This window comes from Sander vitreus, chromosome 11, assembly GCF_031162955.1.
Source record: "Sander vitreus isolate 19-12246 chromosome 11, sanVit1, whole genome shotgun sequence".
Lineage (NCBI taxonomy): Eukaryota > Metazoa > Chordata > Actinopteri > Perciformes > Percidae > Sander > Sander vitreus.
Window position 1 is genome coordinate 21,741,493 of NC_135865.1, and position 15,418 is coordinate 21,756,910.

The 15,418-nt window shown below is 40.3% G+C and overlaps 1 protein-coding gene across 1 annotated transcript in view; it reads right to left on the reverse strand.

The window, feature by feature from the left end:
- The window catches only part of nalcn (sodium leak channel, non-selective), a 71,762-nt gene that overhangs the window by 12,704 nt on the left and 43,640 nt on the right, over positions 1 to 15,418 (reverse strand). The window contains exons 16-23 of the mRNA XM_078262339.1: positions 3,918 to 4,054; positions 2,885 to 3,026; positions 2,609 to 2,682; positions 1,198 to 1,299; positions 1,029 to 1,098; positions 747 to 838; positions 484 to 606; positions 105 to 161 (exon numbers count right to left, since the gene is read on the reverse strand). Of these exons, the coding sequence (XP_078118465.1) occupies positions 105 to 161; positions 484 to 606; positions 747 to 838; positions 1,029 to 1,098; positions 1,198 to 1,299; positions 2,609 to 2,682; positions 2,885 to 3,026; positions 3,918 to 4,054 (797 nt within the window). The remainder of the gene's footprint in view (positions 1 to 104; positions 162 to 483; positions 607 to 746; positions 839 to 1,028; positions 1,099 to 1,197; positions 1,300 to 2,608; positions 2,683 to 2,884; positions 3,027 to 3,917; positions 4,055 to 15,418) is intronic.

Below are 15,418 nucleotides of genomic sequence, written 5' to 3' on the forward strand. Positions count from 1 at the left end.
AGTGCAACAGGCAGGTAATAAGGTGCAGAATTAATAAGTATTTCAATGTTGTAGAATGAACAGATCAATAGAGAGTGAAGGAATCAATAATTCATCACACTTACTACAGCTGGTGGTATTTGGTGTTCTTCACTGCTCCTGTTATGGGGTCAGTTTTGGATCTAAATATGAATTCATACAAATAAAATAAATTGTCAACATTTTGACAGGAAAAAAAAAAGTCTTATGAGCCAAACTCACACAGGGGCATTCACCATTGTTGCTGTTAAACATGTGTTGATTAAACATTGTAAAAATTGGTGCAACATTGGTAAAAAGAAATCATAGACAAGTGGGTTAACCTAAATGTTTTGTGAATGTTATTGGTTGTTTACTGTATTCTAAAGTCTAATTTGTGACCATTCTGAGCCAGGATAGGCTGCCTAGAGAAACTTGAAAACATCTTTTGACCTTTAGACCATATAGATACAATACTGATCTTACGCATTGAAGCGAGCTCGAACAATCATCCTGCAAAAGTTCCTGAAGCGGTGTTCCCGCCCCACAATGAAGAGAGGCTTATCAAAGTAAGGATGATTTTCTCTCAATTCCTCCTCCTGGACTTTTCTACAAGCACAGAGTTGGGACAAACACCAGTTGTATTTGTATCAATGAAACAGCAAGGACTGACTGAATGTACAACATACATTTATTTTTGGCATTAACTTACTTTACACGTTATATTGGGTCAATGTCTGTGTGAATACCTTTTCATCTCTGCTTGTTCTTTCTTTTCTTGGATCATCTTAATCTCACTGTCCTCTCTCTGTGCGTTACGATATCGCACTGTACTGGAATGCTGGGGAAGGAGAAGAGACAATGAAGTTATACAATTTCTATTTTTGTATTTCTTAGATTTTTTAAGGAATACTGGTGGAATACATAAACAACAAAAATATTGTTTGACACACAACTATTCTGAGAAAATACAAGCAAACAGTACAATATGTCAGACCTATGTAAGTATTTGTATGTGTCTGTGTGCTCACATCCTGGGTGAGTGTCTCCAGCGACTTCCCTCTGCTGATCCTCTGACTAGTGGAACCATGTCTCAGAGATCTGCAGATACAAAGAGTAGACAGATATTACATAGTACTGATCAGCTACGCTAAGATTGCACTTGTTTGCATTTCTGTATGTGAGTGTGTGTGGTCAGACCTGCGCTCCTGCCGTATGTGATGCTGGACACTGAGTATGGAGCGTTCTTTGGCTGGCTGGCCTTCAAAGGATCCACTTAGCATACGCTGTCTGGTACAAGCCCTGTGAAACACAAACACAAACATGTTTTTTCTCTACTCATGATCAATATAATGAAAACAGTGTGAGTTCACCAGCTGGCAACCACAATACAACTGGATCAGGTCCATCTTCCTGCCTAACGGGCTATCTTCGACCTTCGTCAATCTGGGCACATAAGAGTGAAGATCCGGAATAGGTTCCAATCATTCCATTAGTCAGTGAGTGTGCGTGCGTGTATGCATACATGCATGCATGTGTGTGTGTGTGTGTGTGTGTGTGTGTGTGTGTGTGTGTGTGTGTGTGTGTGTGTGTGTGTGTGTGTGGGGCTAACAGCAGAGTCATGTACCAGAACAGAGCTAATGACACAGTGGGCACTGGCAGTGTGTGTACTTTAATCATTTACAGAGACTCTAAGCAATAACTTCTTTGTTGGCAGTAAGTATCAGTATCATCAGTGCCTGCGTATGCTGGTCTGCGTGTATGTTTGCCTGTGCTGGTGCGACTGTGGGCCTAATTGTGTGTTTGTGTGGAAGATGGCAGGCCAGACAGAACGTGTTATGACTACTGATGTGCTGTCTGTCTTTCAGACTGACTGAATAAGGGAGGGGGGTGGAGGGAGAGAGGGAGCCAGCTTGGACACGGTGACGGCGAGCTAATCTACACTTAGTGCCAGCTCTGCCATGCTGAACAGCAAATTATCCATTTACTTCATCGCGACAGTAAATGAGTCTGAAGAGGGTCTGTGTGTGTCTTTGCGTGTGTGAGACAGAGAGAGAAGCATTAACAATGCCAGAGAGTGCTGTTAGAGCAGAGCTACATCTAATATGCACACACATTATTATTTACACCCACACAAAGAATGAATTTCATGACTGTGGATGATGCATAGTAAAAACATCTTGATGGTCTCTAAGGACCGTGTGTCAATACAAAATCAATGTTATGATCTCCTGATTAATAACAAAAGACCACAAACAACTGAACAACTGAAAAGCGGGGAGCTGTTTGCAGGTTAAAAGACGTCTACACATGTGGATTAAATTTGAGGGAGATTTGGTTGAAAAGTGAAACTTTTTATAGACATCTGGGTTACATATAACCATTGTGTCAGCAGCATTTTAGCAGCAATGCCTTTTCCTGCCCAACAGTGGAAGATTGAGCAGGAAAAGTCATTTAAATGCTGCTGTAATACACACTGAAATACAGTCACAAAATTGTTGTTAAAAAAACAATACAATTCAACCATATTGAGCTAAATTATAATCAAGATGTGCTTTGATCTTCAAATCCCCCAAGCCATGCTTATTGGGGAGGTGTAGATGTGTCTTACCGCAGTATTTTATTGATAGTAGTTTCTTTTTCCAGGAGGTTACGAGCTCGGATACTAAATATTGACCTGCGAAGCTGAATCCCCCAGAGTGAGAGTCAGTTAGCTCCAAAAACACAGCATACACACAACAATGAACATTAGGTACCATTGGCTACTACTACTGTCCTTCTTATTGCAATGGTTTATCTTCTGTATATATAGCCATGGAAATGGAGTTAGCACTTTCTTATCCACTTTCTGTCTGTGGTGAGTAAGAGAACAAGTGAGTGAAAGTACCTTTTGGTCGATATACTTGTTGTCTTCAATGGCTGAGCGTTTGGAGTGGTCACAGGAGGAGGATGATGCGGAGGGGAGACGCCGGAACAAACAACTGGTGTCCTGCTGCTGACGATCGATGAACTGCTTCATAAAACTCTCCCTAGAGTACATGACAAACATCACACACACAAACATGATGAATTGCATGCATGGTTCTTTCTGAAAAGCTCCATATGCTTAAAGATAGAAGAAATAATCAAAATTGTAGCCAAAACGCCAAACTATCTCAGTCCAAATTCAGCTACGCAATATGTTAGTGGAAGTTCTTGCTGCAGCAGAGCGGTAGATGGGCTGCAGAGGGGGATTTCTGGGGGAGTGAAGGACCCAGCTGTGCACTAATCAGCAACTAAATAATCATAATTGACAATTAATTATGAGGTCCACTGTGTTGGACACAGTTCAGCTCTCCTGCTAAAATCTGCATACAGTAAGGTACAAAAGGACTTATTGCCAAATATTATCGGTTACTATCTAACTAGGAGCAAATCTGAAACATTTTTCTCCAGTTCTTTCCTTACATAATGTCAGCACCGTAGAAAGTGTCTATAAAATGGTGGCCACATTAAAAGGTTTTACATAGTTAGTGCTCATTGTTGTGCTGTTCCCATAATAAACTGGCATTCACTACTCAATAAAACGTTGTTGTTGATGTGGTCTGTTTGGGTAAGCTGGATATTGTTGCTCATTTTAATTACCTAGTTTCTCTTTCATTTAGGCAAAAAAATAACTCTTACTAGTGCTTGAAACATAAAATGGTTCACTTAGTACTGTATGTGCCAATTTTTTATTTTTTTTTACTAGATGCCTGTTTGCCAGTCTGGCCTGTTTTTAGAAGAGCTATGTTTATTAAACTGGCTGGAGATCACAATGCTGTGTCATATTGTAATTTGATTCTTACCAGCAAAATAGACATTTAGGTCTATATACATATCTCAAAAAATATAAGCGCTTAGAATTGACTTGGTGTGTCACTCTGGCTGTGACTGTGTACCTGATCCTGGGCACGGTGAAATCAGATGGGAGCTTGGAGATTTTCACCATCTGAGGTCTGTTGGGGAACTTCTCAAAGATCCTGAGTCGTAGAGGAAGCTTCTCTTTGGTGTCAGCATTGGCTTCGCTTTGCTTGAGCTAAATTAAGGGGGTAAAAGAACCAGTTCAGGCACAGAGCAGCAGAGCAGGACAAGATACAGTAAGAGGGGAAAGTCAGCCACTTGATGGGAATGAAGAAGAGAGAGCTTAAAATAAGATACAAAAGGGAAGAAGGACACGGTTATTGTAGTTTGGGTGTGGGAAGTTTAGGGATTTTGAGAAGTTACCCTTGGTATATATAGAGAAAAAGGCATGAGACTAAGCCTTGCATTGCAAGAGACAATTGTGGAATGCAGAGGATTTATAAAGGATGTAAGAGTGCAAGTTTATGTTTCTGCCTGATGATGGCAGCAACACACTTACCTACAACACACACACACCACATACAGTACAGACAACCACATTTAGGATGAGATCCCACTTACTTTTAGAAAAGAATGGAGAAGGCAACAAAAGAAAAAGCAAAGATTACTATGGAGTGGCTAATGGAGAAAAGAAAAGGAAGCGACATTTAGAGTAATGTGCATGTGTGCAGGCCTAGCACTGTGGCATAGGCTGGCAAAATAAAAAAGATGACAAAAGGAATGAAACCAATTATTTCCATTTAATTACATATGGGGGAGGCTGATTGAAATCCCCTTCAGGTATTCTCTGTCTGGGTGCCTGGAGATAACCTCTGATGCATTGCAGATTCGGCTTGGAAGTAAACTGCATTTGGAGCAGTAGTAAATAGCAGCTTATCATTCAGAGCAGGACACCGCTGTGAAACTTATCGACTGGGCTTGGTGAATTTTTCTTTGTCAGTCATGCCGTTTGTTTGTCTGTCTACCAATGCAGAAGTCCCTCCACAATGTCCGTGCGTATTGGTATTTCTGTCTGACTGTGAGTGCCCGAGTGACTGGAACAGCCCCTTGTATTTGAAGGATAACAGCCGGGGGAAGGAGAGACCTGACAAAGGAGAGAATGGAAATATGTCCATCCATTTTCTTTTTCTAGCAGACTAAAATGTTGAAGCTTCTTTAATACCCTGAGTGGGTGAGCAGGGAGTGGCATACTGTGAAGACAAAATGATGTACCAGCATTTGCTTGCCTATGCTTTCTGTCTATATTATGTCTCTCAACATAGACACAGGATAGAAAGAGGCAGAGAAAGAGGGAGACCGAGCATTAGAGACGAAAATAAGTAAAAGAGAGAAGTGGACAAAAGGAAATAGAACAGAAAAATAAGTATGAGACAAAGCCTAAGGGATGATTACAAATAGACAAGTGGATTGTGGATTTAATATGGCTTAAAGCAATAAACAAAATACAATCTTATGCTACATCTGCTTCAGTAGTAAGGGATTGAAAATAAAAATATGTTAAGCAAAACAGTGAGCTTCTTTCTAGTGCTGCAGTTGTCTGGGTGAAACTTGCAGAAAGTGCTGCAGTCATCTCAAATAGTACCTGTACATTTGGTTGCTGAATTCCCAGCAAGCAGAACACACAAACAACATTTCACAAGCAAGCAAGCACGCGCACACAACACACAACACACACACACACAGTGCAGATTTAATATGGACCATGCTGTTCCCAAAGGTCCTAATCAATTGGGCCAACTCAGCGAGATGTACAGTTTAGTCGAGGCTCTACACCCTTATCTGCAGCAGTATCCCATTACAGCAAAACTTTCTGTGCCATGTATTGTCCTTTGTTGCTCTCTGCGTTCATCTCCACCTCTCAGATGAATGTGAATCACAGTGAGCAACTATCCACATCTCTTTATACAAGACTGCCCAAGTCTCAGAATCTTAGTTTCAACTTCAGATTCTGTTCATTGCCTCCTTCCCTCACTGATCTGATCTGAAAGACAGAGCTGTGGGGAGAGGAACAGACTAAACATTCAAAGAGAATTGCTATTGAAATATTTTCTAATAAACAGACTAGTGTAGTGTGAGTAATGCACACTTATTCATGTAACTCAATTTCTGTTTATTTATATGCTGCATCTGGGGACCCACCAACTGTGGAAATAAATAAGCAAAGGATGCACTGAATTTAATTTCAATTTGCCCTGGAAAAACAAATCGGAATCCACTGTACCATGGACCATTTAATTTATTTTTTGGTGGGAAGTGCAATGACACCTTATACCGAACATGTTGAGGAAGCCAATGTAAGAATAAGTGTTTGTCTGCTACAGTATCAAATATATATTTTCCTTAATTATTAACGCTGTTTAAGGCTGTTCTGTAAAAGATTCACCTGGTGATAAGGTGCACTAGTAAGTTGTCATAGATCACTTTTTACTGTACGTGCTAACACATTGGGCCTTCACTCTGGTCAATACATAGGATGAATAAAGCACACATGGACATGCAAGAGCACAGGAACAGAGCATTTACCAGAAAACAAATCTCTACAAATTCTCTACTGATTATTGTTTTTAGGTGTTGCTGTTTCATAGAAGAGGAATTACTTTCTGTTGTAAAAGTGCACACATGACAATATCATGCATTATAGTTAAATGGACAGACCATAGGATAGACATTTGTGCATTTAAATGCACCTAGCATATTTATTTCTGTCAATGTACAGAAATTGGCTATAATCATTATTTTTGTAGCACCAATGGATCACGACTTGTAGCCGTAGTATGTGAAAGGTATCACAGAGTACATGGGACTCACACGAGCCAGGGGGACACAAACAAGGCTCCAAATGAATGCTAATGTTGCTCTGTATCTGCTAGATTGTGATTAGGCAACTTTTCTAACATATCAATTATGTGGCCAAAAAATGAGTAATTCCAGGTTAAAGTGTTTAAGGATAAGCACTATTCCCAAGTGTGTGCATGTCTGTGTGTGTGTGTATGTGCGTGTATAAAAAAAATGCCTCTGTGTTTTTCTTTATGTCACGGTGAATGGTTGATAAACCAAAACTACTGCTTCGCTTGCCATAGATGAGATTTAGTGTATGGTGGTGTAACAATGGAGCCGAGACTAATGTGATTTGCCTTGAGACCTATTCAGGTGACCTGCCACTGCTTCTCCCTCCATTCAAGCCAATTTCAGGCTCGGCTGAGCTAGGGAGCTTTCCATCCGGGATTTCCACAGCATTCCTGACCAACACTGGGAAAGGAAAAAAATGCTGATCATTGGAATTAGAGCAAATTCAGTCATAGCCATAGTTCAGTGAGAGCATGGGTAGAAGATAAAATAGTCAGGATCAAAATGGCCTCAGACAAGCAGCTGGAGAGTCTCATACAGTGTGGAGGGAATACGAGATGGGAGGAAAAGCATTTAAAACAAGCGGAAAGAGACAAAGACATAAAACCCTGCATAATTACACTACTTACTATTGCGCTCAGTATTAATACCTCCATATAATAATAAGTATAATAACATACAAGATACTCAAGCTGTCATTACAGTACCTGGTACTTTTTTTAGTACAACCTCCGTCGAGGTTCCAAGCGAGCTGAGGCGATAACAAAAGGTGACGTGAAAACCTGCAGACTACTGATTGGTCGGAGCGAATCGTCACTAATCACTGTGTCATCATTGCTAGCGACAGACGAGGGGTTGCTGAACAAACCCGCCATTTTTAAATAGGTTAGCCAGTGATGTTTTTTTTGCTGCCTCTAGCTTCTTTTGAAACAAAATGTGTCTTCTGGCTGTGGCAACAGCCACATGCCGAGAATCAAAAACAACACACCTTCAATGTTCTGTGTGTGTGTCGCGTTAGGTCGCGACAGTTTCCTGCGGCCTCACGCATGAGGCGGTACTAAATCTGCAATGGAAAAAGGAGAAAGGGGCACCGCGGCCGAGTCGGGCCGAGTCGAGCCGAGCCGAGCTGAGTCGAGCAGGTACCATGTAGTGGAAAAACGTGAAAATTAGGTGAATGACTAACCCATCTGGAGGTTGGATCCTCATCTGTTCGATATATCCAACCTTAAAATTCTTCTTTTTTTAAGCTGCCCTGCAAGTAAGCAAACACTAGATCTAATTGGCCTGTGAATACTCGTTTTCCCACTGTCATTCCTCTGAACTCCTCTGAAGTCCTATGAAAGTACCTCAGACACATGCAAACACACGGTTAGGAGTACGGCTATCTTCGAGACTAGCCAACGGAACAATGGGGAACTGATGAACAGCCGCCTGCAAAACTGCTGCCCACACACACTCGCTGAGTGCCTGTGGGAGGATGCACATAGTCATCTGCATTTTACCATTCAGACATCAGAGCCTGCCATTCAGCAAAAACACCAGACAACAGCTGTTTATGTGTGAGAATGTGTGTATGTGTGATCATAGACTGCATATTTCAGTATCAATACAACACAGCCTTAAAGGACAATTCCGGCGCAAAACGAACCTAGGGGTTAATAACAGATGTGTACCCACTCGATCGCTCTAAAAAGGCTCAAAATATCACCAAACTTCAACGGTAGCACAATCAGGGTCCCTAAATGTTAACCGAAGCATTGAGAACATTGTAAGTTTATTGAACGAAGAGCTGCGGGAGCTCCATGAAAGGGCTACGAGAGAGAGAGAGAGGAGAGAGAGAGAGAGAGCTACCAGTAGTCAATGCCACAACACAGCCTCGTACTTCGGAAAACTGGTGGTGTACCTGTGGACATTGTGAAGCTATGGCCACCGAACAGGAGTGTCTGTGTTGCACGGAGTGGAACCTGTTGCGTCGCGACACCCAAGAGACGCAGTGTTTAATACAGTCTGAAGATTTCCCCTCTGTGATAAACAGGGCTGTACTTTGTACTGACTTTTTTCCATGTCCCGAAAATAAATTGGAGACGGCGACCCAGACCGGAGGGACCAGATGGACAGTTATCCACCAAGTAAGTACACTAGACAAGTTATGTTTTACATCGGCGCGATTATTTCAGATATATTGAGCAAATTGCTTTTGATTTTAGTTTGCATCGCCAGGTGTAAGTCATGATGGCGGCCGCATGTAAACATGAACGTGAGTGTCTTTATAATCTATCTTTTCAATAAACTGTCTGTACACTTACAAAGTTCTCAATGCTTCGGTTAACATTTAGGGACCCTCATTATGCTACCGTTGAAGTTTGGTGATATTTTGAGCCTTTTTAGTAATTTGTTTTTACTTTCCCTGTGCCCCGAATACTAGCGTTGTAAGCTAATCGGCGGTCCGCGCTAGTTTCTTTCAAGCTACAAACACATTTGATTAGCATGAAAACATGTCCAAGAGAACGATCGAGTGGGTACACATCTGTTATTAACCCCTAGGTTCATTTTGCGCCAGAATTGTCCTTTAACTTCTGTATAATTCATTATTTAGAATGGTAGGTACTTATCGCCACACCAGAAGAAAAAAGTGTGTTTGAATGTACTGTATCTGTCTTTCTCTGTCCTTCTATTAACCTGTGTTCCCTTGAAAATCATATCCATGATCTATATACCAAATATATACGTGACAATCTCAAAACGTGTGTTTGTGTGTGTGTGGTCCCTGTCGTACATACTAACCTATTTGCACTTCAATTCCCTTGCAGTTTTGGTTGGGTTCTCCCGGCCTTGGGCCAGTCCAGCTATAATACCCAGGGGTGGAAGAGCTGAGAGCGAGTTAGCAGGGTCACCCTCTCCTCTCATTAGCTGGTTAATGAGCCATGCTGTGGAGCTGCTGTAAAGCCACACAGCCTGTAAACCTCCGACACCCAAAATAACTGCGGATTCCATTAATACCATATATACTGTATATACACTGTAATATATACAGTATATACATATATATAAATATAAATATATAGATTATGGCATGCCGTTTGGAATATTAAATGTGTATATATTGGGGCTGTCAAACAATTACATTTTCTTAATCGCGATTAATCGCATGTTTTATCACATGATTAAAATTCTATTATTTTGCATTTCAGAACTGTTTTTAAGTACATATTAACAATGGAAAGCAATTCTTACCAGTGTATCTTGATTGGGAATCAAATGAATGCAAAGAAAATTACTTTATGAACTTCATTTTAAGATTTGTATTTGTTTATTATATATTTAATCTAGTCACACATTTGAATCTAGAGTCAATATTAGGGTTGGGTATTGTTTGGTTTGGATACCGGTGCTAAAGCGGTACTTTTAAAACGGTACCGGTGCCTTAACGGTGCCTGAATCAATACTTTTTAAGAAAGTAAAAAATAAAGAAGGGTACTAAACAGTTACAGCGACATTAAAGAATGGCTTGTTTATTGCTAAGGCCATATCATCAAAATTAAATGTTTAATAATAATGTAATCACTATAACAATAACTTATTTCACTAGTAAATAGCTGTTGAATGACAAAAACAACCACCAGATGGGAAAAGGGCATTTAACAACAACTTTGAATGCACCACGAGGACGTAAATTACCAGTTTCATTGAACGCATCGTCTGTGTTTTTCCGACAACGGCAGCTGCTGAAAAGGTGAATGTGAAGTATGAGTACATCGAATGACAGTCGAAATATAAATAATAAAACTGAAAATATCGAATGAAAGTCGGAATATACAGAATTAAAGTTTGAATATAAGGGATGACACTCGAAAAATATGGAATGAAACTTGAGAATATTGAATGAAATCTGATGTCATCAAGGGGCTGGCACCATCTTGTGTTATCGATGTGATGATGAATCCGTACGGATGTTGCTGCACCAAGTGTGACACTATAAACCAGTTAGCATGAAAACTAGTATCAGCAATCCAAAGCAATCAAAGCAATGAAAAGATAATTAACACCCTGGCAAATGCATGTACAAGGCAAAATAAAACTGGTAACCATATTCATTACTGTTCTACTGATGAAGAAATGTATTTACTGTTTCACTAAAAACCGGACTCCATTGACAAAAACAGTAATTTTATCACTATGGTGTGACTTAAAGATGTGTTTTTTAGATTATTGTGTTAATATTCTCAAGTTTCATTCAATATTTTCAAGTTTCATTCCATATATTTCTACTGTGATTCCTATTCCTACTTTCATTTCATCAAGTTTCATTCCATATATTTAAAGTTCATTCCATATATTCAAAGTTAATTTCATATATTTAAGGTCCATTCCATATATTCCAACTGAACAAAATTATGTGATCATTTTTCTTTTTCAAAATTACACACAGGTATGTTGTGACTGTTTGCGTGTGTGTGTGTGTGTGTGTGTGTGTGTGTGTGTGTGCTAGCATGCTAGTTTAAGAACATGGCAGAGACATGGCACAGTGCCTGGACTGTCTTCCAATAGAAAATTGAAGGTGACATTCAAAAGATAAGAACACATTGTATTGGGATTCTCAAAGGGTACGCTCTTCTGTTCTCTGCTCCCTCTGTCTTCGCTTTTTTTCTCTTTCAGTAAATCCCCAAATAAGTCCTTGGTCCATTAAATCATGTAAATGGAGGACAGGCTTTTAGTTTAACTCATAAATAAAGAAATCATTGGTGCGAAGCCATAAGACAATCACTCCATAACGCATTTGATCAAACTAAATTATCCTTAGCTAAATGTATATTCAATGCTGAGTTCCTTCTGAAATACTGTGGCTGTAGCACAGAGCAGACAGAATGCATGTGTACTTAACACGCCACCCCACATGTACAAACATGCACATATTGATATTGAAAAGAATCAGTTGTGATTTGGAGAGAAGAGACCTTATTGTGTCACTGTTACCACGGTGACACTGTATGTTCCTGTCACAGCTGTGGAACAGTGAGTAGTCATCGTAAACCATTTATACCCAAAGCAAACATCCATCTTCCCTCTCCTGCTGTTCTCCTTTCTTTCCCTCCCCTCCCCATGTGTTTATCTCTTCCTCCATCTTTCTTTCTCGCTCACTCCATCTCCCTCTCCCTCTCCTCCTGTTTGATCTCTCAGTCAATGCCAGATCATACTCTGTTCAACTGACAAATCACAAAATCACGGAACGGGAGGATAGACGCAACTTAACTGACAACCACACACTGTCACTACCATGCTTCTCTCCACGCCAGCTTTGACAAGGCTGACACACTGGGGACAGCACTCTCATTACCTTTGTGCCACATCACACCATCTGTCTGTGGCCTGTGGAACTCCCCACAGTGTTTCTTTAAAGATGCTCATCTGGTAGTGAGCCTTCACTTACAACAATGTTTGTTAAACTCATAATATATTGGATATCTGAGAGAGGAGTCATCTGTCATCATCCATCATTCAATAACCGATGCCCACATATACCTCTACGACACAAAGAGGCACGCAATTATGAACACACACACACACACATTTTTCTGCTCCAGCCATAAATCATTGAGCATAAAAAAAAATCATAATTCAAATGTTGCATGAGTAGGCCTTGCACTAGATGGCAGTATAGTTAGATGGCACAACCTATGAAGCACTGTAGTCCACTTTATCATTTCTGAAGCTTTTAACTGAACCTTATCGGTAAGATAATCTGGGGATCAAAGATTTACAACAAATTTCACATGTGCAGAGGAAATTCTTTCTGATGGCCATTGTGGGTCTAAAATGACAAGGGTGAGAGGCTACTGGGTACACACATGAACAGAAAACAATGCATCCGATCACAAAACCATGACAAATTCCAAGGAGCATAATGACACGTAGACCAATATCAATTCTTAAACATTAACACATAACACAAACATTTACTGATTTTATGAAAGTTGTTTCACATTAAAGTTGATTTTTAATCATCAAGGTCCACATAAAGCACTACAGACTATGAGGGATACCATAAGGTAATAAGTGGTCCTTTAAATTTTAGTGTAATCACACCCAATAGTAATGTTATGGTGTACTGACCATACCCTGGAAAACACTTGTACATCTCTGCAGCAAGGTGAGGAAGTACACCACTCAAAGTCAGCAACAACAAGAAGTTGCTCTTTTAGGAATCATGATATGTAGTATGTGGGTTTACTTGTCTGATGAATAATAAACTTGTCAGAAATTTCTGGTGGGCAGACAAGTTCCTTTTTTACAGTTTGTAAAATATAATTAACTCAAATACATGTGGCATTTTTGTGCTATTCATCATTCGACACATGCTGATATCTGCAGTATCTGCAGTAACTAATATCAGCCAATACTTGCCCGGCCAATTTATCAACCAAGCTCTGATCTTAAAATAGACCACAATGTCATTACCTATATAGTATGTGACTTCAGGTATCTGTACTTGGGGTGCCTGCTTATACTGTAGGTCATTTATTTGTTTTTAACAAACCGTAAAACATGACCTTCAGGTACAAAGAAACATCACAATTGAAATGTTATCATACTTTTCGTTACATTAAGAACCAAAAGTCAACAGAGAGTAAAAAGCATTACTGTGCCTGTAGAGCACATATGTCCGCTACAGTCTGAGCACCCACAAAGCTACAAGCTCGCTCCTCTTTGGCAGAATTTGAAAGAGAGGAAGAGAAAATGTCAAAGGACAGAGTGAGAGGTCTCAGAGCTCAATGTGCAAAGGATTCAAATGTCGGTTTGTCTGCATGCATTATGTAAACAGACTGTAGATGAAGGCAAGGTAGCTATGCTTTTAGCTTTTCTCGCTCTATGCCTACAGTAGCTTTCTACTTGCTCCTTTTCAACATTTCCCTTATGTGTTCCTCATGACTCATCTGCCTGGCCTGAGGACCTGTTTGACTGCCAGAAACATCCACTTTCACACAAACGCATACAGAAATGCAAAAATGATTGCACACACAGATTTATCACCGCTGACAATTCATACCCATACACATACACACACACACACACAGAGAGATACACACAAATGCACATTATTATCATCATCACTGCCCTTAGGGGTAAACACCTTTTTCTATTTGGTTGATATCTACAGGCACAGGATAACCATTTTCCCCTCTTCCTGCACCTACCCTTGTTCCTGCAGACGCTGCTCTGTGGGCAGGAATGATTTGTTGGATGGAGATGGGCCATCAGTCTCTCCCATTACAAAGCCCACTGGCCTGTGACACCGTAGATGAAGTTAGAGCAATAACGGGCAGCAACAACTGCCAATAGACAACTGATTTTTTAAATCACATGCAGCTATTGGCCCATTCGTGTTCATGTTGTTGTTTGTTGTTGATTGACAAAAGGTGTTCCTCCGGGGGCACTTTAACATTTTAGATGTTTAAGTTTAAGTTTATTTCATTTATATAGCACTTTAAAAGCAAACAAGTTTGCACCAAAGTGCTTCTCAAAGACAAAAAAAACATATACCAGCATAAAGCACACATGTATACATAGATAAAGTGGAAATATGAAACTATTCAAGTAGAAACAGTTAAGAAACAAGTTGTATCTCATGAAATCACATAAACAGATTACATTATACACACGTACATACTGTACATAAAAAAGAAGGAAAGAACACTGTTTAATCACAATTAAAAATTACAAGCCAGAGAATAAAAGTGTGTCTTAAGCTGCGTCTTAAAAATATCAACAGACTCAGCCTGTCTAATGCCCTCTGGCAGGCTATTCCAGAGCCGAGGAGCCGCTACAGAAAAGGTCCTATCACTGGCCCTTTTTTTCCCCATTATCGGGGCACAGTCAACATGCCACGGTAGGTGATCTGAGGGGTCTGGTGGAGCTGTAGGGGGTGAAGTATTCTGATATATAAGCAGGGGCAAGATCATTGAGTGATTTATAGACAATTAAGAGGGTTTTAAAGTTTACCCTGAAGTGAACGGGGAGCCAGTGTAAGGATGCAAGGACAGTGGTAATGTGGTCTCGTTTCTTTGTCCTTGTTATTAACTGGGCCACTGCGTTTTGGACTAGTTGTAACCGGGAAATGGTAGCCTGGAAAATGCCGAGATAGAGGGAATTACAGTAGTCCAGCCTGGATGATATTAATGCATGAATGATTCTTTCTAGCTCAGAGGGTGATAGGAAATGTCTAATTTTGGAGATGGTTCTGAGTTGGAAGAAACTGGACCTGACAACGGAATTTACCTGCTTGTTAAAACTGAGATCACCATCTAATATAACACCCAGGTTCTTGGCATGTGGTCTTATGTAGGCGGAAAGGTGACTAAGGTTCCGGGCAGTTGCAGTGGTAAGGTGTAGGGGTCCAAAGAGCAGTATTTCTGTTTTGTCCTCATTTAGCTGTAGGAAATTATGCGCCAGCCAGTCTTTGATGTCTTGGAGACAGTTCTGAAGTCGGGTTATGTCGATGACCTGATTATGGGAATTGAGAGGTATGTAGATCTGCGTATCGTCTGTGTAGAAATGAAAAGAGATGTTATGGGTTTGGATGATTCTTCCCAATGGGAGCATGTAGAGACAGAAGAGAAGTGGACCTAAAACTGAGCCCTGTGGGACCCCATAAGAAATATTTGTGGGTGAGGAGGATGAGCTGCCAAGGGAAAAC